Raw genomic sequence first — 27,897 nt, forward strand, 5'->3', positions numbered from 1 at the left:
AGACTACCCTGCTCAGCTGAAACCCATCTGGGAGAGGATTCAGATGCCTACAGTTTGAAGTCTGAAGAAACAAGATCAGCTGAGGAGTTGACAAATGAACAAAACGTGACCTGGGAACACAGAAGAAGGCGCTACCCAGCCACTAAACCAGATCACCAGAATCATAAGTATATAATTCACCGACTGAAATCAGCTGTCCCTGAAGAAACAGCCCAATAGCACCAATTTAACCAAGAACCCCTACTAAACCAAGACTAAAAATTAGAACAAGAGAGGCACTCTCAGACACAGACACCACCTGCACCGCACAGAGGAAAAGATGAGTAGACGCCAGTGCAAAAATACAGGCAACAACATAAAGACCTATATGGCAACATCAGAACCTAGTGATTCTATACCTGCAAGACCTAAACATACCATGACAGAAGAAACAGAAGAGATCAACCCTAAAAATGACTTTAAGAAGATGATAGAGGCCCTTAAAGAAGAAATAAAACATTCCCTCAATGAGGAAATAAAAACTTTCCTTAAAGAAGAAATGAAAAACTACCTTAAAGAGGAAATAAAAACTTTCCTTAAAGAGGAAATGAAACACTCTCTTAAAGAGGAAATAAGAACTTCCCTTAAAGAGGAAATGAAAAACTCCATTAAAGAGGAAATAAAAAACTCCCTTAAAGAAATGGAAGAAAAAACGAACAAAAAATGGGAAGAAATCAAATCAAGCCAAGAAAAAGCAATTAAACAGATGAAAGAAACATTCCAAGATCTGAAAAATGAATTTGAGACAATAAAGAAAACACATGCTGAGGGAATGCTGGAAATAGAAATCCTGACAAAACGAACAGGAACTATAGAAACAAGCATAACCAACCGATTGCAAGAGATGGAACAGAGAATCTCTGACACTGAAGACATGATAGAGAAAATAGATTCGTCAGTCAAAGAAAATACTAAAGACAAAAAAGTTGTAACACAAAACGTCCAGGAAATTTGGGACACCATGAAAAGACCAAACCTAAGAATAATAGGGATAGAAGAAGGAGAAGAATACCAACTCAAAGGCACAGAAAATATATTCAACAAAATCATAGAAGAAAACTTTCCTAACCTAAAGAAAGAAATACCTATGAAGATACAAGAAGCTTACAGAACACCGAATAGGCTGGATCCAAAAAAAAAGTCCCCTCGCCACATAATAATCAAAACACTAAACACACAGAACAAAGAAAAAATATTAAGAGCCGCAAAGGAAAAAGACCAAGTAACATATAAAGGTAAACCCATCGGAATAACACCAGACTACTCAATAGAGACTATGAAAGCGAGAAGATCATGGACAAATCTCATGCAGACACTAAGAGACCACGGATGCCAACCCAGACTATTATACCCAGCAAAACTCTTAATCACCATAGGCGGAATAAACAAAATATTCCAGGATAAAACCAGATTTAATCAATACCTGTCTACAAACCCAGCCCTACAGAAAGCACTAGAAGGGAAAATTCAACCCAAAGAAGCTAAACACATCCATGAAAAATCAAGCAATAGATAATCCCACACCAACATACACCACAGAAGAAACAAGCTGGCATAGCTATCCTAATATCTAGAGAAAAAGGATGTTTCAAAAGAGAAGAAGTCTTGTGGCAATGCCTCAGTGGTCCAGGTAACTACCAGAACTCGGAAAAGTTGGTTGAACTTGGGATTGACTGGGAGGCCAAAGATTTAAAAAGCAGAAGATTCTCTCAAGACACAAGTTGTGTGATAATAGTGTGGTTTGTGAGTGTGAATGAGAATTTGTAAATGTTGAATTCTAGGCTTCGACAATCATTGTCAGTGCAGATTAAGCTGCAAGTATTTATGTTCTAAAACTTAAATTATAAAGCTAGTTACGTCTTTCTAACAACTAGTTTTAATGTTCATGAGCATATTTTACCTACATTATTTTTTCAGGATGTTGAGAAAGCACAGGCTGGAGGCTGGGGGCTAGATGGTTTTGAGGAAGAGGTCTTGGTGGACTCTTTCATAGAGCAAAGGGAAGCAATGCCTTCTGGGAAATGAGCTAAGTTTTAATCTAGTCTTTAAGATTAGAAGTCAAAAACAAAAATATCAAGGAAAGGAAAACTTAATTGATCTTTGAAGTATTGTTATGTGGAATTGAGTGGGACTTTTGAGGCCTTTCTTCCAGAAAACAAGGACTTGGTTGTCAGGCCTATATATTAGGCCTAAACCTTGGTGCCATGTAGTTGTACTTAAATCATTTCAATGGAAGGTGTCTTAGTGATTGGATCTTCTAGTGCAGTTTGGAGTTCTTCCATTTGAAAAATGTGATATTTACATGGGATTGTTTGAATCTTGTTTTCTAGTCCCTCCCCATCACCACCCTCATAATCTGAAGGTAGATTTTTCTCTTGATAAAGGAACAAAAAAGGTGAACATCTTGTTTGTAAATAGGTATCTAGTAACTAGTGGTAAACTTGAAATGGTAGAATTCTTTAAAGCCTAATTCTAGGTAGCCTTAAGAAAATATATCTTAATTATTTTTGAACCTGTATTCACCTTGTTTTTTTCAAATATCTTAAGTTATATTTTCTTTTTCAGAGCTGCTTCTTATTTGGGGCTACTTTTTTTTTTTTTAATTGGGGCGTAATTCATAAAAGGGTATATTGTTTTGATGAGACTTTTTACAACTATGGCTGGATGTCTTTCTTTAGTCTTCCAAGAAGGGCCATTTTACTTTTTTAGAGTTACTTTTTAAAGTCATGAGGTCAACAACTTGGACTACTATGCATGTAAGTGCTAATGCAAATTAAAGCCCAAGTTGACCTCCAGCAATAGTTCATTCTATGTTGACAGTGAGAGAACACTTTGCCTGTTAGGATACTGTTACTCGTGGACTGAAATGCTGAAAAAACCCCTCCCCCTATTTTGTTTTTTGCAAAAATCAAGGTATATTCTAGGGTTTCCTGGTTGACCTCAACAGATAAACTGAGATGATAGTCTTAGATCAGAAATGATCTGAATGTAGATTTACAGTCTACATGTACAGCTGGCTAAGTGAGATCGCTTTCACAGTTCTGCATGTATCCCATCGGCTCCCCATTAGTCACTGAACTCTTAAAACTGGTATTGTAACATTATCACAATGTTTTGCGCCAATTTTATAAACTTTACAGTACAGTATGTGTTCCTTTTCTGAGGCAAACCAAAGGTATATTTCTCAAGGTTCTGCTGCTATCAGCAGCGTTGATGGAGGATTTTTTATACATTTGTAATAGATAGGAATAAACCAGAAAAAAAGAAGAAAAAAAAAGTGGTGGAGGAAAAGGTGAACACTGCAAGAATACTCAAAAGGGCTGAGAGTTGCAAACGCCAAGAATGGCTTTGCATAGTAAATGGAATAGAACAGCTCTGAACTATAGCTTACATTTCCTGGTTTGGTCTGACAGAATGATTGAATGCTTTTGTACAAAAATCAGAGCCTTAAAAACAAAGATTTGGTGAGATTGTAAAATGGTGTGCCACTTTGGCAAAACAGTTTGGTGGTTGGTCAAAATGCAAAACATTGTTACTCTGTTACTCAACAATTCTACCCTTAGGAATATATCCTCAAACTACTGAAAATGTGCACCTATGAAACATGTACATGAAGGTTTACAACAGTGTGTTGCTAATAGTAAAAAAGTTAAAACAACTCAAATAGCTATCAAATACTGGAGAGAAATAAAATGTGGCTTATTCATACAATGGAATATTATTAAGACATAAAAATGAATGAGAAACTGACAGATTAAATGACTTTGGTGAGCCTTCATAATTTCATTTGTAGATCTTTCCATTTCTAACTTATAAATACATTTGGGGTTATAAATTATAAATGTACTGCCTCCTGTCAACATTGTATACTTCTATTTGATGATTTCTGTGTCAAACATTATATGGAAATGTTTCCAAGTATTTTCTGTATTAACTGTGAATGAATAGAACAAAATAAATTGCCTGTGATGAAAAAAAAAAAAAATAAAAAAAAAATAAAAGGTCACCCTGGTTTGTGCCTGAACTGCTTCCGTTGAGGCTCCAAACCCAAAGCTTACAGAAAAAAGGCAATTCCTATTTTTTTTTTTTTTTCAGTCAAAGTTGACACATTTGTATTAAAGCTCCCCGGGAAGGGGTTCAACCTACTGTCAACAGGGGAACGGTGAGATTATAGGCATACAGAACTTACCTTCTCATAGTAAATACTTAAACATCCCAGGGCGTAGGCCAGGAAGAAAGCCTACAACAAAGCAGGGGAAAGTCCTCATTAGAAGCATGCTGCTCTCCTAGGGCGGGCATGGAAGCTACCACCTCGCACACCCTCGGTTCACCCCAGCATCACCCAGCAGAAATAAAAATAGCTTTCTGACAAAGCCAGCATGCTTCCAAACGCTAATCCAACCCCAACAGCCACGTGCTGTGGCCTCTGTCGCGGGCAGTCAGGACGGTCAACTATGACCCTCAGGTCTCAGGTGCCCAGGAGATGGGGTGGTGGCCGGTACTAAAAGATGGCTCCTTGACACTGGGTTACTCTGTATTTTATTGACTGCAATGCTGCAGACCCAGGCCCTCCTGCAGGCCTGAGCTACCCTACCAGACCACACCCAACCTGACTTTTCTAACATCTAAGTATCCAAAAAGACAAGAGACATGCTACCCCAGATAATTACAAATGGTCCCTGCCTCCAGCTGCACAGCAGAAGGGTTCTTGAGTACAAACAGGACTTGGCTTTTTCTTCACTGTCCCCTCCTGTCCCAACCTGGTGTACAAGTGGCAACAAGGGGCCAGAAAGCTGGAAGGTGCAGAAGTGTCCAGGGATGAGAGGGTACAGGGCCTAGCACCTGGGTGACCTCCTGAGAACCACCCAGAGCCACTGGACACTGGTGTTCTCCACAGCTGCGGCTCTCCAAGGCTGTCTGGAGGTCCTGGGTCTCAACCTCAAAACTATCTGCCTCATTTGTGCTCTTGCTAGTTGGGGAGGACACAGGCAGAGACAGAAAAGCCCAAGGCCTGCGGTGAGACCATGGCAGAGCCCATCACAGCCAGACCTCACTGTGATCTGCAGAACAGGACTCAATATTCTTAGTTTGGAAAATGTTGTGGAATATTAGTTTGAAATGTGTTACATTCGTTTATGCTGCGGAATATTTGTTTAATGATGCAAAGAAAGATGTGTTGCATTCTTTTATGTTGCATTTGTTTAACTCTGTGAAGCTGTGTTCCTGTGCCTGCCTAAAACACCTGATTAGTCTAATAAAGAGCTGAACAGCCAATAGTGAGGCAGGAGAAAGGATAGGCGGGGCTGGCAGGCAGAGAGAAAAAATAGAGGAAGAGATGAGAAGAGAAGGGGAGAAGGGAGAAAAGGAGAAGGAGAGGAGGACTCCATGGGTCAGTCACCCAATCACCCAGCCACCCAGCCACCCAGCCAGCCATGGAGTAAGAAGTAAAGAAAGGAATAAAGAAGAGAAAGGTAGAAGCCCAGAGGCAAAAGGCAGACAGGATAATTTAAGAAAAGCTGGCTAGAAACAAGTCAAGCTAACGCCAGGCATTTATAAGTAATAAGTCTCTGGGTATTTACTTGGGATCTGTGTGGCGTGCCCCCAAAGAGCAAAGAGGTAAAAAAAAAAAACCAGCAACAAAACAACAACAACAACAACAAAAAAAAAAAAACTACAGGAAAAGTTATTTTTCATAAAAATACTATTTAGAGCAGATGTGGTAGCTCAGTGCTGCTCCCGGAATATGGCCAGCTCTTCCCACTCTTGCTCTCTGCCATGTCAATGGTCCTTTCCGCACACAGGCTCAAGCAACTCTTTTCCTGTCTCCTCCAGAGAGCACTTGCTTTTGTCTGGAAATGTCTTTCATCCATAGACCTCCCTGAGGAGAAGACCAAATCAGGCAGATCAGAGTGATGCTGTCCCTCAGCCTACAGGACAGTCCAGCTCCACTTTGGTGAGGGCTCAATGCCTATTGTCTTAGCTTATGTCCAGGCGGCTAGATCCCCTGGGGGTTCTGCACCTGCCTCAGCTTGCTTCTCCAGGGGCCTGCATGTCCCAAGGCTGGTCTAGTTCTCTCAGTGTTGCCCACAGCCCTACAGGCCTCCTACAACCTTGCTTTGGCCGAACTCTTCATTACCTTTCCTAACACTAAATACTGTAGTTTTTGGATAGACCAGGGTGATCAGATACACCATGGAAAAGATAAAGCTCCAGGTGATAAGTTCCCTTCATTTTGCCAAATTTGCATTTCTTGGGTCAGAATGGTACAATTAAAAAAAAAAAATCAGCCTCAAAGGATCAGAATGGAGATAGAATAAGGTCTAGCAGATTTAATTCAAGCTTTCACTGAGGTGGTTTAAATTGATTTTATTTTATGTGTATGGGTGTCTTGCCTGCATGTATGTGTGTGCCAAGGACCCAAGGAGGCCAGAAGAGGGTGTCAGATCCCTGGGACCTGGGGCCACCACATGGGTAATGGGAACAGAACTTGGGTCCTCTTGAGGTTAAGAGCCAGTGCTCTTACCCATTCATTATTTCTCCCATCTCACCGAGGCATTTTTGTTTGGAATCAAATCCTCACAAAGCTGACATCACCAGCAAGCTCTCTCTTTTAGGTGCAGAGCGGGAGGTGAACCTGTGACAGTTTTTCCATCACACGGCTTATTCCAGTTAGAGCCCACAGTGCTGGAAAACCAGCTCTCAAAGGCAGGCCTCTCTGAAGCTTTGCAGCAGCCTTGCTCAGTCATCACATGACTCCTTAAAGACCCAGAGAGAGCGTGAGCGTGCGTGTGTGTGTGTGTGTGTGTGTGTGTGTGTGTGTGTGTGTGTGTGTGTGAGAGAGAGAGAGAGAGAGAGAGAGAGAGAGAGAGAGAGAGAGAGAGCACATTATCATCAGCCAAGCAGTGGTCTGCCATGGCATGGTTGGAGAACAGGACGGGGAAGAAGCCACTGTCTGCGTTACAGCTGTCAGTGTTCAACAGAGGAAAAGGCAAAAGCCACTCACGTGACGCAGTCACTGTGAACTCTTCTTAATTTATGACGGGTGTCAACAATTTAGAGAGAACTAGCTGTGGGGGAGGGAACGAAGGCTGACTGGGCACCTGCCGGGGAAGACGTGCGCATGTGCCTTTGATTTGCGTCATGTTAATGTGATATCTGATCCTGAACATGAACTCAGAACTGTTACACTGAGTAAGAGAAAGGGAGTGTATCTGTAACACCCGCCTCCCCACCTTTTCCCTTAAGCTTTCCCTTAGCAAGCCACATGCTTCTACAAGCTACAATCAAACCAAATTTCACTGCTCATTTTAAATTTAGAGGAAAAAGCAGACAAACAAAAGCACCTGCCATTTTGTGTAAGGACAACAGAGAGAATCAGAAATAAAACTGGGGCCATGTCGCATCCATGGTGAGAGATGAGCATGTAGTTGCACGCCTTCCAGGAGAGGCAGCTGACACACGCCATGTCTCATTTGATCGTCACTCTAACCGTCTGGGGGAAACAGCCTGGGACGTCACCATCAGAAAACTGAGGGATGCCACCTTTCCTGTGCTATGTTGACGAGGCCAGTCTTTTCTCCTGTAGCACGAATCTTAAATGGCCTTATTAATAAAACAAACCCAGGAGCCAGGTACTGGGGTAAATTCTGAAAGATCAGAGAAACAGAACCAGCCACAGCTAACCTCACCTCGCCAATTCCTCAGCCAATCTTGTTTCCTCAAACTGAAAGCCTGAGTCTTCATCTGAATGGACCTCAGCTGAACTGCTCCTAAAAGCCTAAAAGCTTAACAGAGGCTACTTCCTGGTTTTCACGCCTTATATACTTTTCTGCTTTCTGCCATCACTTCCTAGGATTAAAGGTGTGTGTCACCATGCCTGGCTGTTTCCAGTGTGGCTTTGAACTCACAGAGATCTGGATGGATCTCTGCCTCCAGAATGCTAGGATTAAAGGTGTGTGTGCCACGATTTTCTGGCTTCTATGTCTATCTAGCGGCTGTTCTGTTCTCTGACCCCAGATAAATTTATTAGGGTGCACAATATATTGGGGAACACAGTATCACTACGTTCTCCCTACTTATCTTTTCTGTTTTTTTGAGACAGGGTTTCACTGTGTATCCCTGTCTGACCTGGAACTTGATATGTACATCAAGCTGACCTGGAATTCACCTTGCTTCTGCCTCCCAGGGCTGGACTTAAAGGTGTGGGCTACCATGCTCAGACCCATTTATCTTTGTCTCTTACTTCACTTATCTTTCATGTGGAGGGGAGCAAAGCCAGGGTTGCAGGCATGCTAAGCAAATGCTGGGCCATGGAGTTATGATCTCGACCACCGTTATCTTATCTAGTGCCATTTCTCATTGGCAGCTCACAGCAAATGCTTCGGAGTTCAGGCTGTAGAGTCAGATGGCTCAGGTCCAAGTACTGATCTTGAGCAAGAAATTTAACCAGCCTGAGGTTCAGTTTCTTCCCCAGAGAGATCACAACAGGATCTAGGGTGATATGAGGACTTGAGATAATACACAAATCAGTCAGAATCACTAAGACCATGCACACGGAACTGAAGACCAGCACACACACTATCCCATTGTTCTCATTGTGTGTGACTTCCTCTTGAGCCCTGGAGCTGAGCCCACGTAATTATGGACCAATGAGAGCCACCACTGTGGATGTTCTCTGGAGCAGGTGATGCAGGTGAAGCAGGAGCGGCCCCAGGAGCTCCCTTCCTCCGTCCCAACTGCAGATTCCCAGAAGAACAGGGAGGAAGAGGTTTTTTTCCTGCTCACATCTCCAGCACCTACCCTACCCTGCCCTGCCTGACACACAGGAGGTCCTCCGGACACGCTGGCTGAACAAAGGACCACATTAGGAGGGACACCCCTACTGTGCATCATTCCTCCAAGGTCCCACCAGCCTCCTTTCCCCCAACAGTCTGCCATAGGGCTTACATGAAGGCTTTCACCACCTAAGGACAGTTACTGTGTGCAAAGGATAGAGAAATCATGGTGCACATGAACAATGGGATTTCATTCGACCAGAAAGAAAAACGAAATTATATGTTTGCACGAAAATGGAGATCATTATATGAAGCAAAATAAGTCAGGCTCAGAAGGCCAAATTCTTCAGGTTTTCCCTCCTCAAATGCAGAATCTATATTTGAATTTATGTGTGTTGGCCGTAAAAATAGGAAGGGTACTGTGAGAGGAGGATGAGATCTTCAGGGAGGGGGGTGGGAAGAAAAGAAGGTAATGGGATCCAGATGGGTGCAGGGGGTGTGTTTATCTGAGGGCAGCAAGGGCAGTCAGATGGGAACAAGGGGTGGGGTAGTACAGAGAAGGGCCCGATGAGATGAGAATGGAAATATAATATATTGACACACATGTACGAACATATAATGAGTCATACTTTGTATGCTAACTTAAATTTTTAAGTAAAAAAAGCCAAATCTATGTGAAATGGTTACAATGTCGAAGTGAAACAATTACAGCAATCGTTTAAGTTAGGTTTAATTTGCATCTGTGTGTGGTGTTTGCTAGTTAAATGATTTCTGAAACTTCAGTTTGCACCTTTTTCTTCAGTGCTGGGGTCTATAGGGAAGGAGCCAGGGCCCTGGAGGCCCTAGCAAATCTCTCCACCACTGATTTTATAGCTCTAGCCCTGGCATGCAATCTGTATGTCAGTTTCTTACAAGACCTTATTCATTGGGCAAAGCTAAATACTTAAGTGAAATTTTTTGTTTTGTGAAGCTTTTTGTTTCTTTGTATTACCTGTGAGACGGGTCTCATGTAGCCCAGGCTGGCGGTAAACTTTCAACTTCTGACCTTTTTGTCTCCACTTCCCAAGCACCGAGGTTACAGGCATGTGCCTCCACACCTGGCACAGCTTCTTTAAGGGCCCTGAATGTGTTTAGCATACACTAGGAGGCAGGATTACCGTCTTTCCTCACGGTTAATGAGCTGTCCAAACACTGCAGACCCACTGTCTTTTCCTCACTGATAGGAAATGAGATTTTTACTGAACACTGAAATCCCATCTACAGACAGTCTGTTTTATTTTCTTTGGGCCAATCTCTTATTCTTACACTTTTAACTATTCTAACCTTATCATGTCTTTTACTACCAGTTACAATGACACTTGTCCTTTAAATTCTTTGGTTCTTGGATTGGGGCAGCTCAGCGGCAGAGCTCTTGCCCAGCATAGACAAAGCCCTGGCTTGCCCCCCAGCAGAAGTGGGAGCAGCACTTCCTCATGATCCCAGAAGTTTAAGAACCAACGCAGGGAAGAGCAATGCCATGCTCCTCTCTTCCTGCTGGTTCACGAGCATGGTCTGAACAAAGTGGACCCTCAGAGCCCAGGGGAAATTCTTACATGAGTACACACTGAAGCTGGCGTTAAATGTGGGGATGGAGGAAAATCTGAGCTCTTTAAAAAGTCATTCAAAAGGTTGTGGTGGAAGTATTTTTACAGTTAGGGTCAATATTTTAATAGTAATAAAAGTGATCACAAATTTCTGTGGTAGAATTGTAGCTACTCAAATCGATGGAGTGTGATGCTTGGAATCACAACTACTGATACCAAGGTGGGGGAAAGGTAGCAGAGAATAGAGAGTCCGGGCTTATTTCATTTTGCCTCAGCCTCTCCTGTCCAAGACACTAAAAATGTTCTTTTATCCAGCACAGAGGTCACACATGCCTATTTGGTGCAAAAAAAAAAAAAAAAAAAAAAAAAAAAAAAAAAAAAAAAAAAAAAAAAAAAAAGTGGCTTGGATTGGATAATGGAAACTTGAACTTTTAATTAATTTAAATTTTAATTAATTTAAATAAAAACAGTCACATGAGGCCAGTGGCTACTGAATTTCAGGGTAAACTATCAGCCTCAGGTGAAAAAATAAAAGATAAGGTGATACCCCAATACTCCGTCCCACTCAGCTTTGTGATAACTGGCCTTCCTGCAGGGAAGGAGAGCCAGGGACCAGGGACCAGGGACCAGAGGGTTACAGACAGCCCTGAAATGACCACGTGGAAGAAATCTCCAGAGACCTACCTGTCCGTCAAGGGCTGTGGTGCTGCAGAGCTGCCTGAAAAGCCCAGGGGGGCCCACTGCCTCCCCCAGCAGAAAGACAGTCTGCGTGCAGAGCGGATGGGGCAAGAAAGAGTGCTCAACCCAGTGGGACCACGAGCTAGAGGAACATCAGGGGGGCAGCGTGATGTCGTTTTGAGAAGGACACTTCTGAATGTGGCTGATTCAATGAGGGGAGCACACTGAGTGATTCTGCAGAAGGAAATGACTGGAATCAACTCACTCACTCGGCAGAACTAAAAACGGGAGGTTCTGCAGTTTAAAAAACTTTAGTTCTCTCTCCCGCTTTTTTTTTTTTTAAATAAGAAGTCTGACTATGCTGTCCAAGCTTTGAATTTTGGGGCTCACATGATCACCCTTCAGCCTCCCAAGTACTGGGACCACAGGCACATGTGGCCACACCAGATGGAGTGTATTTTTCCTCTCTCTCTCTCTCTCTCTCTCTCTCTCTCTCTCTCTCTCTCTCTCTCTCTCTCTCTCTCTCTCTCTCTCTCTCTCCCCCCAGTACTGGGGATTGACCCAGGGCTTTGTGAATCTCAGGCAGGTCTCTGTCAAAGACCTTCATCCTCAGCCTGAGTTACACACTTCAAATAAATGAACTGGTATGCTAATTACATCTTAATTTTTAAAAAGCTGATGAAAATTAGCTGGGCATGGTGATGCACACCTTTAATCCCAGCACTCAGGAGGCTGTTAGGGGGATCTGTGTGTTTGAGGCCAGCTGTCTATATAATGAGTTCTTAGGCAGCCAGAGCTACACCATGACACCCTGCTTCAAAACAAAGAATATTCTAAACTCCACACTATTCTGAGAAAAGGACTTAAGTTGGATGTGGTGATATACACCCAAATCCCAGCATACCTGAGGCAGGAGAGCTGTGAATTCAGGCTAGCCTGGGCTATGTAGCAAGAACCTATCTAAAAAAAGAAAAAAGAGGAGGAGGAGGGGGAAAAGGGAGTGTGTGTGTGGGGGGGCTCATACAAACCCCCTAAATGCTCAAAGCTCCTATTCTTTCCTTGCTGAGGATTTGAACCCAGGGCTTTCACACACCATTTTAGTGATTTCACTGAGCTACAGCCCAGCTCCAACACACTCTCAGAACTGATGAAAGAGGATCAGCATCCCAGCAGGAATTTCAATATTTAGCTTCTATACAGAACAGCTCTTTGAGTAGGGTTCAGGTGCACAGGTGTCCAGGGCTGAGAGAGCAAGATGCATACATACCTCTTCTAGGCTGAGCTGCAGATACTCAAAGATCCTGTATGGATTTCTTCTGCACACCAGTCTCTTTCTTTGCAGCAACTACAAAGAAAGGAAGAAGAGAATCAACTACCTGGGCACCGGTGAGCACCACCTGTCATGAAGACTGAATCCCCAAACATTTTTTGATAAATTCAATGCTATAAGCTGTTGAGTAAAATAACCTTCATGGAAAAGGATTGTGGTGATATATTGTGTACCCTAATAAAATTTGCCTGAAGATCAGAGAACAGAACAAGCCACTAGATTAAACACAGAGCCAGGCAGTGGTGGCACACACTTTTAATCCCAGTACTTGGGAGTCACAGGCCTTTAATCCCAGCCCTAGGAAGGAAGTAATATGGCTGGGCGGAGAAAGGTATATAAGGCCTGAGGAGACGGGAACAAACCCCTTTTCGGCTGGAGCTTTTTCAGGCTGAGGAGTCCTGGAGGGGGAGACGTGGCAGTGGCTTGTTCCTCTGTCTCTCTGATCTTTCAGCATTTACCCCAACATCTGGCATGGTTTTTTTTTTTATAAGACCACTTAGCAATTCGTGTTACAAAGGATGGTCTGATTTCCTCTGCTAGCACTGTCCTGTGGACTGTCCCTGCAGATGGGATAGCTCCACTGTCGACACAGTGTCTTCCACTCACAAGCTGTGATCTGTTCTTAGGTGTCAAAATCTTTATTCTCTTAGGAGTACCTGAGACCAGGCAATTCCACCGTGTTTCTTCTTCCAAACAAGACACCGAGAATTACTTGTTTTAACTTACTTTAAAAAGAATTTTTTTCCCTTAAATTTGAATTTTAGTTGAAACTGCCCTCATAACTACTGTGCAATGGGGGCCGTGCTTCGTGGTGGCCTCAGAAGCGTCATACAGGCCCAGTGTTGACCACAGGCCTGCCCAGCAGCAGGTGGCTCTGGAGAAATGACTGACAGTCTCTGACTCCAGGGGACATGCCCCACATGTCCTGGTGGGCGCCCCCAACTGAGGACTGCACTGACCCCATTGGCCTACTTTTCCTATCCACTTCCAGTCACGGTGAAGTCTGCATCAGTGAGAGATGAACAACCATGACTAGCAGGAAGGAGAGGGATCCTGACACACTACAGAGAGCAGCAATGAAGGGGGACTCTCTCTTTAAAAGCCAAGACAAACAGCAATGCTCTCAGACTGTGGTCGACTGTAACTGGAGCCCAGATGAGGGGAGTATGGTACTTCCTTCTCCGTACCTTCTCATCTGGGGCCTCCTCCTCCTGGACATCACACAGCTCTTCCTCTACGAGGACATACTCATGAGCAGCCTGTTTCTCTCCTGCTGCCTGGCTGCTGTCTTCAGGCCACAGGCCATCCTGAGGAACGAGGACTTCCTGCCTGTGGCTGGGGACCTGGGGCAAAACTGTGGTGTCCTCTGTCACATGTCCATTAAGGCAAGATGGACTAGCCACAGTGAGTGTGGCGTGGCGAGGCCCCTCCTGCAGACAGTCCTTTGAGTGTGTGTTAAGACCCTGTAGGTCATCTGACTGTCCAGCACCTCCAGTGGTCACCAAGAGTTCATCCTTTCCCACTCTGCCTTCCAGGGAGGAGCCGGCCTCAGAACTCAGCGGGTCATGCCGTGGGGCCTCCTCTTCCCCCTTTCTGCAAGGAAGTTCAAGTGGTTCTATGTAGTCTGTGAGGGTCTTCTGCACGGTGCTCTCATCGTGGCCCTGTCTACGCATGAAATCCGTGGCCCATTCCACTCGATGCTGAAACCTGTCAACAGAAACACCATTAATAACACACTCGAGTCTCAACTCCAAGACAACAAAATGACCAAAAAAGTTACGAGATGTCCCACCAAGATGTGGAGTTTTCCTGAAGCACCGGTGGATTACAAGCAGAGCTTGCCTCCTTCACACTCTCCTACGCCTGTCAATCAACAAGCATGCGTCACTGGCCTTTTGATATCATTTGCTTACTTAGACAAAATTAATCCCCATTTATCAAAGTGTAAAAACGTATGTAATTTAAAACCAAGAGACACTAGTAAATAAGGCAGAGAAAATACTGCCTTTTACTGGGATCCATTTTGTCTTATTTTAATCTTGGTTATCACATTGTTCTCTACAGATACTCCTTCCATAATAGAAGACCCTTCATTTAGTATTGGAAAGTGAATTTGAATCAATATTTTTCATAGTACCCAAGAAGATCACTGGATATGGAAAGAAATGATCTGCCTTATATACAGTTCAAGTTTGCTTTCTGTTGTGATGAAACACTCTGACCAAAAGCAACTTGGGGAGGAAAGGGTTTATTTCACCTTAGAGCTTACATGCACCATAAAGGGAAGACGGGGCAGAAGCTCCAGGTAGGACCCAGGGGCAGGGAAGGAAACAAAGGCCTTGGAGGAACTTTGTTTACTAGCTCACTCTCTAGCTCATGGTCAGCTAGCTTTCTTATACAGCCCAGGCCCACCTGCCTAGGGATGGTGCTGCCCACAGTGGTCTGGGCCCTCCTCCACCAATCAGCAGTTGAGAAAATGCTCTGTGGGCCAATCTGACAGAAGCAATCAACTGAGGTTTCCTCTTCCCATGTGTGTCAAGCTGACATTCAAGATTAGTCACCACACACACACACACACACACACACACACACACACACACACACACACACAACACAGAGAGAGAGAGAAATAAATCCCCCAGAATAATCTTTAGCATATTGTAACACGTTACATTTCTACACTCAAAAAGCTGAGTACTTGCCAAGGTATAAAGACCATGGTGAAGTCAACAGGGCTGGGTCAGGTCACTGCTGGGATGTGTTCCTATGAATCGGAACCTGTTGCAAACCAAAGACCAGCAGAAGGCTGATCTCAGCAGCCAACTCCTGTAGCTCTGCGCATGCCCAAGAAGAGACATGTCATTTCATTCGATGCCTGGATATACCAGGGCGCACAAACTGTCATGTCTCATGCAACCCAGCAGGCAAACTGGCTTTTGCGCCCAGAAAGACCGGTGTCTGCTTCCCCTTGGCTCATCAGAACCCCAAGCTGTTCACACTGGTTTTCCTACACACAGATGAGCATCCATCCCTGTTCACTGGGGCTGAATCTTTGACTCATTCATTTGCTGTTCTGGGGATTGGACCTAGGGCCACAAGCAAGGGCAAGCCCTCTACCACGGGCATCACCCCCACCCCTGGTTTTTTTTTTTTTTTTTTTTGAGGCAGGGTCTCTCTGCCTGGGCTGGACTTGAACTTGCCAATTCTTCTGCCTCAGTTTCTTGAGTAGCTGGTATTACAGGCCTGTGTCAGCAGGCCTGGCTGAATCTTAGATTTAAAGGCTGAAACAGAGCAAGGCTACTCTGAAACCTGTAGCAGAACAGTATAAAATGTGGAGAATCTGTTACCGCGTGTTTGGGGGTTAGCCTGAACGTCATCATTTACTACCGTGTAGATTACGTAGCTTCTGTTTCCATTTCCTCCCCGACAAAATTGGGGACACTAGTCCTACTGGCTCACAGAGATGTTGTCACATACAACCTTTTATCATCGGGGACATGGTGGCCCGGTGACCAATACACACAATAGAAATGCAGGAAAGATCTAGAAAGAAGATTTTTTTGTGCTAGCTCAGACTCAGAAGAGTCAGGTCCAGGGCCATGTGTAGGTTTGAATACAACGTGTGCTGAGACAAATTGTGTTTTACGCTACCCCTGAAGCCCTCATAGTAAGAAAGCAGATGTGGGCCCCTCTGCCTTTCCCCTCTTCTGTCACAAGCCACAGCCACTGCATTCCTGCCTTGTAGTATCTCAGACGACCTAATACTACAAGAGCGGCCACAGGACTGTGCAGAAGAATTCCCAATTAAGACCAGAGAGGAAAGAGCACGACAGCAAATGGTCTGGGTATGCGGCATGTGGGTCCCAGAGTGGTGTCCTCCTGCCGACTGGAAATACCTTACACAGCCAAGTCCTGGAGGAGTGTAAGAACAGAGTAGGTGCTGGGGGGTTCGGGGGAGGTGAGGGGGAGAGGGCACAGGGAGGAGGAGCCAGGACTGGCAGCAAACCCACTCACGGTTGCAAGAACCCCACACCTCTCAGGTTCCCAGGCTCTGAACATGCTCTTCCACTGGCCAGACCCCCTCCTCTACCTGGTCAACCGTGCCCATTTATTATCTGGGCCATTCCAGAGTCAGCTCGGGAAGGCCCAATTCTGACCTCCAGCGAGGAACTTAACTTCCCATGGTTCAGTTCCTCACCTGCAGAACATGGATATCAGGAGGATCGAGGGGTCTTCATGGGCTGGGGTGAGGACTCAGGAGACGAGCGAGAAGTCTATCATGTGCCCAGCACCTCTTACACAACACACTCCAGCATCACTGCCATAAACAGTTGCTTCATTGTTCCCATGTGTCAGTTCCTCTCACTCTGGCGCTGAGCCCACTTAGTCATGGGAAAGCTATTCCATTAGTGTATTGTTTCCATTTAAGATGAGGTCATCCTGACTGGGGCACTTAACAGAAGGAGGAAACACAGACACACACACACACACACACACACACACACACACACACACACACACACACAATGCTGGAGGCAGGGACTGGCTAAGAACACCAAGGCCTGCAGGCACCACCAGAAGCTGAGATTGGCAGGAAAGGTCCTCCCGTGCCCTCCAGAGGGAGGGCCCTGTCAAAACCTGCATTTTGGTCTTTTGGCCTCTAGGACTGCAGATTCACTTCTGCTGTTTTGTGTCACTGAGCCTGCAGTCCTTTGGGCCGGCAGCTGAAGGAAACACACCTGAGCTGAGGAGGCACTCCTGGGCCCCTGCGCGGCAGACCCTGCAGTGCCGCTGAGTTTCAGCAGGGCACAGGGCTGTGAGACTCTGCCTGCCGTTGCAGGTTAGAAAGTGCGAACATGACTGTGGACTCGGCATTGCAAGACTCTACAGAGGGGCCGGGATCTGAACTAGAGAACTAATTCAGTCCGTGGAGACCAGCTCCAAGGCTACAAACAGGGTTTGAGGAAGAGGTCCAGTGTAGCTAAACTTATGGCTTTTTATCTGAGGGAAAAAGACTCACACATGATCTGAGCGTCATCTTCTTTGATTCTTCTTTATAGCTCTAATTCTTCCTAGTTCTAATCCCTTCTAAGTTCTAATTCTTTCTAGTTCTCCTCTGTTCTACACAGTTCTCTCTCTATTTTACAGGAGGCTTTTTTCAATAATAAAAAGTTATAAAGCTACCTCTGAAGGTCATAGCACATTCCTTGAGTACACAATAAGAGGCAGAGCCATTTACCACGGCAAGGCAAGGTTTCAAGGTTCCTGGTGTGGCTGGGGGCACAGTGCAGGGTGAGACAAGCTGCAGAGAGATGTGCACAGAGTCAGGTCTTTAGCAGCCAGACTTAGCAAGCAAAGAATTGGCAAAATATCTTAGGTTGCTTTGTGTTACTAACCTTGATTCTATAATAAAACCTCTGAGAATTTGTCCTTGTGTATTTTGTGGAGGTTAATCATATGAGGCATTTAGTTTAGTTTGAAATTGCTCTAAGGTTATGAATGAGCTAACTGTCTGTGGTTTGTCATAGACTGGGGGGAAATTGTTGTTTTCTTATGTTAGTCTGAGTTAAAATAACAAAGCAGGCTTCCCAGGGTCTCACAGTCCCCGTGGGACAATAGATCTAGTTATGAAGGATATCTTAGCATGTTTCAGTTCATCAAAATTATACAGCTTAATGGGAAGTCATCTTCTTGGCCATCCACAGAATATGTGTCCATAAGATTGAGATATAACCATGGGATTACATGTACACATAGCATGAAAATGCATGGTAATGGGGAGATTCCAGAGCTGGTTTTGCAAATGTGAAATTACAGACAGAAACAACCTGTTTTTCAGAGTCTATGGTCCATAAACCTTGCTTGACAGGGTTCCTCCATCAGAGAATTATTTATCTGGTGGTTTGACATATGAATTATCAATTGCTATCTTCTGTATTTGCGTCATGGCCCACAATAGCTCCTGACGGAGAGAACGAGGGTTGGTATGAACAGACCTCTGTTTTGTTTTATGAGAAAGGTGTGCTGGCTCGTTTTATGTCAACTTGACACAAGCTAAAGTCATCTGAGAGGGGGGGAACCTCAATTAAGAAAATGCCTCCATAAGACTGGGCTGTTGACAAGCCTGTAGGGCATTTTCTTAATTAGTGATTGATGGGTGAGGGCCCAGTCCATTTTGAGTGGTGCCATCCCTGGGCTGGTGGTCCTGGTTCTGTAAGAAAGCAGGCTGAGCAAGCCAGCAATCAGCACCTTCCACAGCCTCTGCATCAGCTCCTGCCTCCAGGTTTCTGCCCTGTTTGAGTTCCTGTCCTGACTTCCTTCTATGATGGACAGTGCTGTGGAAGTGTAAGCCAAATAAATCCTGTCCTCCCCAACCTGCTGGGTCATGGTGTTTCATCACAGTAATAGTAACCCTGACCAAGACACGGGGCTTAGGCTGTGGCCCAGGCTAGACTGGAACTCACTATGTAGACCAAGCTGGCCTTGTACTCATAGCAATCCTACTGTCTCAGTGCTGAGATTACAGGCTTAGTCTTAGTCTTATCAAGGGACCACTAAGTCCAGGCTACAGAGATGCCAGGTCTGGCCTTGATATCCTGGAACTGACTCCGAACCCAAGCATGTGAGAGATGACACAGAGAAAAGAGCCTTGGGCCCAGTATGTGGGGCAGTAGAGAGGATTGTAGTGGGGGAAATTCTAGGAGAGGTGTCGCATGGGCAGGACCATGGGCATGTTGGGACTAGCTGGACATCAGACAGGTGTCTGTGGAGTCAGGGGAAATGCTTCCAGAGTGTCTGAGAGGGGTTAACGGGGACTTCCGTGAAACCCTCTGGCCCTACAGTGTGTAGAGCAAGCAAGAGGGCAGGACCATCTGCCCACATGGGCTAGGACTCCTGCTCAGAACCTGAGTCCCAGCATCTCAGGACTTAAGAACACATTCTCAACACGACAGCAGTTGGTGTTTCGGGAGACTGACCTGAACAAGCAACACATTTCAGATGGGATTTGAGCCACATTAAGTTCAGACTCAGTTTCCAAGTATTATCTCCTATCAGGAGAAAACAAAGGTACAGGGTTGCATCATACAGACTATCTAACACCAGACCCGAGAAGACACAGCTACACCAAAGCCAAGGTCGCCCTCACTTACTTCTCTGAGGTGATTATGGGCATGTCTGTGGGCACACCTGGAACAGAAAGACGTTCTATTAGTTCCAGACAGACTTCCTTGGAGGGAACAAAACCCACGAAAAAGACAGATAATTTCAAGATCCAGTCACACAGCTGGACGGTGACATGTATCGGCCACAGCCGGCTTGTTCTGACTGCGGCCCTCCCCTGCACCCACATCCTCCTGCCGGCTTGGACGGGCCCTCAGAGCCTCAGCCCCAGCTCCGAAGCAGATACGTGAGGGGGCAGGTCGTCTGTGGGAGTGCTTGGGCCCTGTGTGCGAGCTCAGCAGGAAGGGCTGGAGAGACCCTTGATGGAGGTGTGGTTTGGGGTACGGGCTGGAGAGACCCTTGATGGAGGTGTGGTTTGGGGTACCGGGCTGGGGGTCCAGCTCTGCTGCTGGTGCCAGGGAGGACAAGTCCTTCCTTCTAGAGCTTTCAGGCCTAGACCCCCTCATTCTGGCTTCTGGAAAGTTGTCTCCCTTCTCAAATTCAGCACTGTGGCGGTCTGAATGAGAATGGTCCCTGTAGGCTCACAGATTTAAATATTTGGTCCCCAGGGAGTGGCACTATTTGAAAGGATGAGGGGGTGTGGCAGAGGAAGTGTGCCACTCACTGGCTTTGAGGTTTCAAAAAGCCTATTCCAAGACCAGAGTCTCTCTCTTCCTGCTGCCTGTGGATCCTGATGTAGAACTGTCTGTCAGCTCCTCTCCAGCACCAGGTCTGCCTGCATGCTCCCCGCCATGATGACAGTGGACCAAATCTCTGACCTGTAAGCCAGCCCCATTTTAATGCTTTCCTTTGTAAGAGTTGCCATGGTCACGGTGTCTCTTCACGGCAACAGGACACTGACACAGATTCATCTGCAGGCTAAGGAGGCTGGACAGAGGATGTTTAATTTGATGCCTAGGGAGGAGCAACAAGTCTACTGAGAAGGACAGGTGGATTCTGGGGCAGTTTATGGATCGGAGACATTCTGACAGGAGAAAATGGACAAAGTCTCTTCCATGAGGGCTGACCAGTAGGTGAGTGTTCCCTAAGACAGCTACTGCCAGGGTGGTATATAACTAACTGGCTAAACCTAACCCATTGATTAAAATAAAAGACTTCGGGGGGTGGGGTGGTAGTGGTGGTGGTGGTGGTGGTGGTGGTAGTGGTGGTGGTGGTAGTGGTGGTGGTGCACGCCTTCAAACCCAGTACTTGGAAGGTGGAGGCAGGAGGATCTCTGTCAGTTTGAGGTTAGCTTGATCTACAGATTGAGTTTCAGCTAGAGCCATTACATAGAGAAACCCTGCTTGAAAAAACAACAACAAAAACAAAAATAAAAAGAAAAAAAGGGAAAAGACTATCTATCTATCTGTCTGTCTGTCTGTCTGTCTGTCTATCTATCTATCTATCGACAGGGTCACATTATGCAGCCCTGGCTGGCCTGGAACTTGTTATGTAGATCAGGCTGGCATTGAACTCACAGAGTTCAGCCTGCCTCTGCCTCCAGAGTACTGGGATTAAAGGTATGCAGTGCTGTGCCTGGCTTTAAGACTTTAAAATTTTTATTTATGTGCACTGTGTGTGTGAGTGTATGGGCAACTCCATACTAGAAGAGGGAGTCTCATCCCCTGGAGTGGGAGTTCAGACAGTTGTGAGTGGGGAACCAAAGTTGGGTTCTGGGCAAAAACAATAAGTGCTCTTAATGGCTGAGCCATCTTTCCATCCCCTAATAGTTTCACAAAAGAAGGATTACTTTGAAATATTTAAGTTTTGTAAGCATACATTATATTGATGAGCTTTCCAAGGCAGAATTGCAGAGTCTGGCCTTGATCCTGTTTTTGCTGTGTGATGGGGTCAGAATCCAGGATGCCCACATACCAGGCAAATCCTGTACCTCTGAGCGACAGGGTCTTGCTATGTAACATGGTAGCCTCAAAATCACAACAATCCTCCTGTCTCAGTGCCCCAAGTGCTACGATTTCAGTGTGTGTCACCATGCCTGACTTATGCTTTCACTCTAGTATTTATTTACTTAGGTAGGGTTCATTTGCAGGTAGCCCAGGCTGCCCAGTTCACAAGCCTCCTTTTAGCCTACCAAGTACTAGGATTACAGAACTACATGGCCATGCTTGGTCTTATTCTTACTTTTCAGCTGGTATAAGAAAACATAAAAGCTGTATTATTAATGGGGTAACCATACGTGTACACTTGTGTAATTTTTAAGTCAGGTACAATATCTACCTCCTCAAACCCTTTCATCTTCAAATATATTAAGTATGGATTGCCTTTTCAAAACATTGTTTGAAGACGTGCATGTATGTCTGTGCACCATGTGTACGTAGAGGCCAGGAAAGGGCAGTGGCTCCCACTTGCTTTGGAGACCAGGCTGGCCTCGAACTCACAGAGATCCGCCTGCCTCTGCCTCCTGAGTGCTTGGATTAAAGGTGTGCGCCACCACCGCCTGGCACAGCCAGTGCTCTTAAAGGCTTAGCCATCTCTTTAGCCTCCAAATACATATTTCTTCCATTTCGTATCACCACAGCTCACAGCTTTATTCTCTCGTTTAATAACATCACAGTGAGCCTTCAACCCTATCCTGGTCTATGGATTTTTGTTTTTCAAGATGAGGTTTCTCTGTATAGCCTTGGCTGTCCTGGAACTCGCTCTGTAGCCCAGGCTGGTCTTGAATTCAGAGATCCATCTGGCTCTGCCTCCCAAGTGCTGGATTAAAGGTGTGCACCACCACTGCCCAGCTTATGCATTTTGCTATATGAACATACTACTGTTTGCTATTAACACTCTTCTCTTTCACTGGGCTCTTTCTGTTCTTTAAGTGTTACAAACAGGGCCTCAGTGAACAGCCTGTGCTACTTTTCTTCCCATTTGTTCCAGTGTATTGTTAAGATGAATCTAGACTCACAGGGAGAATACAAATATAATTTTGCTAAACATGGTTAAATTCCCTCAGTAATGCCACATGAATATACACGCACGCACGCGCTCGCTCATGCACACTTACACACACACACACAAACACACACACACACACACACACACACACACACACACACACACAAACACACCCTGTGGTGATGGAAGTTTGCCACAGTCTCACCGCTCAGCACACTGTCAGGCATTTAGGGTTCTGACCAGCGGCTGAACTAATACCTCAGTGTGGGTAATTTCTACACTTTCTTACATGAGTCATTTTACATCCCCCAACCCTGCTTTTTTTTTCCTGTTGAGACAGGGTCTCTAGTTGGTGATCCTCCCATCTCAGCTTCCTATTTGCTAGGATTATAGGTCTGAGCTGCTATACTAGTGGTTCTCAACCTGTGGGGCATGACCCCTGGGGGGGTCACATGTCAGATATCCTGCATATCAGAGATTTACACTATGATTCATAAGAGTAGTCAAATTAGTTTTGAAGTAGCAACAAAGTAATTTTATGGTTGTGGTTCACTACAACATGAGAAACTGTATTAAAGGTTCACAGCATTAGGAAGGTTGAGAACCACTGCTCTATACTCAGTTTTAAAATTAATTAATTTCTTTTTCTTTTTTTGGAGCTGAGGATCGAACCCAGGGCCTTGCACTTGCTAGGCAAGTGCTCTACCACTGAGCTAAATCCCCAACCCTTAATTAATTTCTTTAATCTTTTTCAAAACAGGGTCTCACTATGTACCTCTGACTGTCCTGGAACTTGCTATGTAGACCAGGCTGTCCTCGAACTTACAGAGAGATCCACCTGCCTCTGCCTCCCAAGTGCTGGGATTAAAGGCATGTGCCACTACACCTGGCAATTCTTCTATGTTTTAACTTACGGGTATTGCTTAATTATGAGGATGCCTTGGAAAATATATTAGGAGAAAAGAATTATAAATTAATTTCTTTCTTTCTTTCTTTTTTTTTTTTGAGAGGTTTTCTCTATGTAGCCCTGGCTATCCTAGAATTTGCTCTATAGACCAGGCTGGCCTCAAATTCACGAGATCCACCTGTCTCTGCCTCCCAAGTGCTAGGATTAAAGCCGTGAGCCACCACCACCTGGCTGGAACCTTTCTTGATTGGATTATTTATGGTGGGAAGACCTACCCTAAATCTGGGCCACCACTTCTGGTGCAGCCCACATAAAAGGACAGGAAAGAAGGAAGCTTTTGCTTTTTGCCCGCTTGCCTTCATCCTCATTGTTCATCCATCCTGCTGCTGAGGCGTTCCTTCAGTGGCACTAGAGCCCACTTCTTCAGGATTCCCACATGTACTAGAGACTGGGACACCCGGCATCGTGGCCGGAACAACTACTGAATTCTTGGACTTTCTGTCAGGAGACAGACAGCCACTGTTGGACTAGCCGGACCATAGCCTATGAACCATGCTAATAAATCCCATATGAATAAACGACACACTCACACACGTGTTCTCTCTCTCTCTCTGATTCTATCAGTTCTGGTGCTCTAGAGAACCCTGACTAACAGGCCCGGGAGATCTGACTCAGGTCGTAAGGGGGGGATTGGTGGCCAGCCGTCTCACCAGCAGCCCCACAGTGTGTTGAACACTGCCATAGTTGTAGTACATAGTGTACATTTTACCTCTGCAAATACAACACCAAGCTCATTCTGACAGTGCCACAGGCAGGCAGAACTTCATACACACACCATCCTGTTAGACCAGGTGTCCAAAAGAGCCAGACGAATCTTTCCCTGTCTTCTGAGGTGCAAAGGATTGAAACCAGGGCCCTGTATATATGAGTAAGACTTCTGACCATCCCAAGGAAGCTGAAACACATTTCCAAGAACCATGAGGATTTTTTTTTGCCTGGTCTGCTGGCACATGGGAGATCCTGAGTTCAAGGCCAGCCTGGGCTAAGTAGTGAGACTTTTTTTTTTTTTTTTTTTGAGACAGGGTTTCGCTGTGTATCCTGGGCTGTCCTGGAACTCACTCTGTAGACCAGGCTGGCCTCAAACTCAGAGATCCTCCTGGCTCTGCCTCCCGACTGCTGGGATTAAAGGCATACACCACTATCACCCTGGCTGAAACATTCTTTTAAAAAAAAAAAAAAAGTCAAACTCAAACAAAACAAAACTGTTTGACGCAAGTTCTTGTAGGCACTCTTCCCAGCAGGAACACTGTTGGTGTGCCTCTGTTCCAGAACTTACCATCTCATGGACCAGGACATGTAAGTGCCAAAGGAAAGCTGCATGGCTTACCTTTCCATCTGGCAGCCAGCTTGGGATTGGAGATTGTGAAGTTCGGACGGCTTCTTGAAAGAATGCCTTTTCCAAAGTAGCCCTTTTAAGAAGAAAACATGGTCATTGATGCTCAGTTGTTCGGTTTGCAGCTGCGGCAGAAGACAACTGTTTAACAGCCTCGCGTTTCCCTGACTCTCTAATGAGCACACATTCTCTCCTCTGTGGTATATGTAGGTGTTCATGTGTGCAGAATGGGTGTGCAGGCGCATGTGTGCAGAGATGAGTGTGCAGGTGCATGTGTGCACAGATGAGTGTGCAGGTGCATGTATGCAGAGATGGGTGTGCAGATGCATGTGTGCACAGATGAGTGTACAGGTGCATGTGTGCAGAGATGGGTGTGCAGGTACATGTGTGCACAGATGAGTGTGCAGGTGCATGTGTGCAGAGATGGGTGTGCAGGTGCATGTATGCAGAGATGGGTGTGCAGATGCATGTGTGCACAGATGAGTGTGCAGGTGCATGTGTGCAGAGATGGGTGTGCAGGTGCATGTGTGCAGAGATGGGTGTGTAGGTGCATGTGTGCACAGATGGGTGTGCAGAGATGGGTGTACAGGCGCATGTGTGCACAGATGAGTGTGCAGGCGCATGTGTGCAGAGATGAGTGTGCAGAGATGGGTGTGCAGGTGCATGTGTGCACAGATGGGTGTGCAGGCGCATGTGTGCAGAGATGGGTGTACAGGCGCATGTGTGCAGAGATGGGTGTACAGGCGCATGTGTGCACAGATGAGTGTGCAGGTACATGTGTGCAGAGATGGGTGTGCAGGCACATGTGTGCAGAGATGGGTGTGCAGGCGCATGTGTGCAGAGATGGGTGTACAGGCGCATGTGTGCAGAGATGAGAGTGCAGGTGCATGTGTGCAGAGATGGGTGTGCAGACGCATGTGTGTACAGATGGGTGTGCAGGTGCATGTGTGTAGAGATGGGTATGCAGACACATGTGTGTACAGATGGGTGTGCAGGCGCATGTGTGCAGAGATGGGTGTGCAGACGCATGTGTGTACAGATGGGTGTGCAGGTGCACGTGTGCAGAGATGGGTGTGGAGGTGCATGTGTGCAGAGATGGGTGTGCAGGTGCATGTGTGCAGAGATGGGTGTGCAGGTGCATGTGTGCAGAGATGGGTGTGCAGGTGCACGTGTGCAGAGATGGGTGTGCAGATGCATGTGTGTAGAGATGGGTGTGCAGGTGCATGTGTGCAGAGATGGGTGTGCAGGTGCATGTGTGCACAGATGGGTGTGCAGGTGCACGTGTGCAGAGATGGGTGTGCAGGTGCACGTGTGCAGAGATGGGTGTGCAGATGCATGTGTGTACAGATGGGTGTGCAGGTGCACGTGTGCAGAGATGGGTGTGCAGATGCATGTGTGTACAGATGGGTGTGCAGGTGCACGTGTGCAGAGATGGGTGTGCAGGCGCATGTGTGTACAGATGGGTGTGCAGGCGCATGTGTGCACATGTCTGCATGCCATCATGTTGAGTATTTCCCATGGGAACTGGGGTCTGAATTTAGGACCTCCGTTACTTCATTCATGGATTATCTCCAAGCCCCACAGCTTCAGTACCAGCTCGCCTATCTCATGAGGAATCACTTCAGCTTGCGCCTGGCATCCTGAAGGCACCAGAGCAGGCAGGGGCAGCTTCTTCTCACGTGGCTCAGGAGTGCATTGTGTGTGGGAGTGCGAGCTATGCCCACTGCAGACGAAGGCCTCTTGGATTCCTTCCCACTCTGGACTGGAAGCATCCCTCTCTTTCCTGCTGATTTTCCCCTAAATAATACTTTCCCTGCCTTTTTTTTTTCTTTTGGTTTTTTGAGACAGGGTTTCTCTGTGTGGTTTTGGTGTCTGTTCTAGATCTTGATCTGTAGACCAGGCTGGCCTCGAACTCACAGAGATCCGCCTGGCTCTGCCTCCCGAGTACTGGGATTAAAGGCGTACGTCCATGCCGCCTGGGCTTCTTTCCCTGCTTTTGACTATAGACAAGCAGAAAAAAAAATCAAATAATAAAAAGATGATTAAAACGTCAGCTATGTAAAGCCTCATTTCACCTTGCACACTGTGAACAAAGGCTTCAGCAGTGAGCTGTAGACAGATAGGACCCAACGAGGCCTTAGTGCACCAGGGCCCTGCTGACCTTACTGCAAGCTTTCTAGAAAAAGTAGAGAGGCAGGATGCCCCTATGGCAGCTGTCCTGGGCTGGGAGTGGAAGTGGGGTTCGGTGTCACAGGTATGAGGGACTTCAGAGGGGTTGGCAGGTACAGCTCAGAGGTGGAACACAAGGCCCTCGGCCCAATCCCCAGCACCAAACCAAACACACAAACACTAGCACTGGACTGTGGTGGTGACATGGGACCACTCTATGGACTCATGATGTCACTGAATTAAAGGTCTGCTGTGGAGGGTGAACTTCTTGGCTATGGCTATAAGCTGCAGTGGGATCTTCTGTACACTGAATATGTATTGCTCTCATTGATTGATAATAAAGCTGTTTTGGCCTATGGCAAGGCAGGATAAGGTTAGATGGAACAAAAAAACTGAGGACTCAGAGGAAGAGGGGTGGAGTCGAGAGAGATGAGAGCCAGCTGCCCAAGAAGCAAGATGCCAGAGGACTGGTAAAGCCATGGCCATGTTAATAGAAATTAACAGAAATGGGTTAATTTAAATGTAAGAGCTAGTTAGTAATAAGCCTGAGCCATCAGTCAAGTATTTATAATTAAATAAGCCTCTGTGTGGTAATTTGGGAAGTGGCTGCTGGGTATTTGGGAACAGGTGGTCGAGGCAGAAATCTCCACCTCCAGTTAGAATAAGCTACATCTCATCCAGGCTACTTAAAAAATTATTTTTGCTAGGCAGTGGTGATGCACATGTTTAATGCCAGCACTAGGGAGGCAGAGGCAGGTGGATCTCTGAGTTCGGGGGCCAGTCTGGTCTATGCAGCAGGTTCCAGGATGGCCAGGGCTATACAGAGAAACTCTGTCTGGAAAAACAAAAGCCAAACCCAAAAACTAACCAAAAAGAGCCCCAAACCAAACCAACCAACCAACCAACCAAAAAACCCCAACAGAAACAAACAAAAAAGATCCATTCCTGCAGGTGGT

At 45.9% G+C, this 27,897-nt stretch overlaps 1 protein-coding gene across 2 annotated transcripts in view; it reads right to left on the reverse strand.

Moving 5' to 3' along the window:
• The window catches only part of Tsen2 (tRNA splicing endonuclease subunit 2), a 54,043-nt gene that overhangs the window by 20,046 nt on the left and 6,100 nt on the right, over positions 1-27,897 (reverse strand). For both annotated transcript variants that reach the window (XM_028863987.2, XM_028863986.2), the window contains 5 exons: positions 24,767-24,848; positions 19,556-19,592; positions 13,592-14,111; positions 12,342-12,419; positions 4,229-4,279 (listed from right to left, as the gene is read on the reverse strand). In XM_028863987.2, coding sequence (XP_028719820.1) covers positions 4,229-4,279; positions 12,342-12,419; positions 13,592-14,111; positions 19,556-19,592; positions 24,767-24,848 — 768 coding nt within the window. The remainder of the gene's footprint in view (positions 1-4,228; positions 4,280-12,341; positions 12,420-13,591; positions 14,112-19,555; positions 19,593-24,766; positions 24,849-27,897) is intronic.

The sequence above is a fragment of the Peromyscus leucopus genome, chromosome 3 (genome assembly GCF_004664715.2).
Source record: "Peromyscus leucopus breed LL Stock chromosome 3, UCI_PerLeu_2.1, whole genome shotgun sequence".
Classification (NCBI taxonomy): Eukaryota; Metazoa; Chordata; class Mammalia; order Rodentia; family Cricetidae; genus Peromyscus; species Peromyscus leucopus.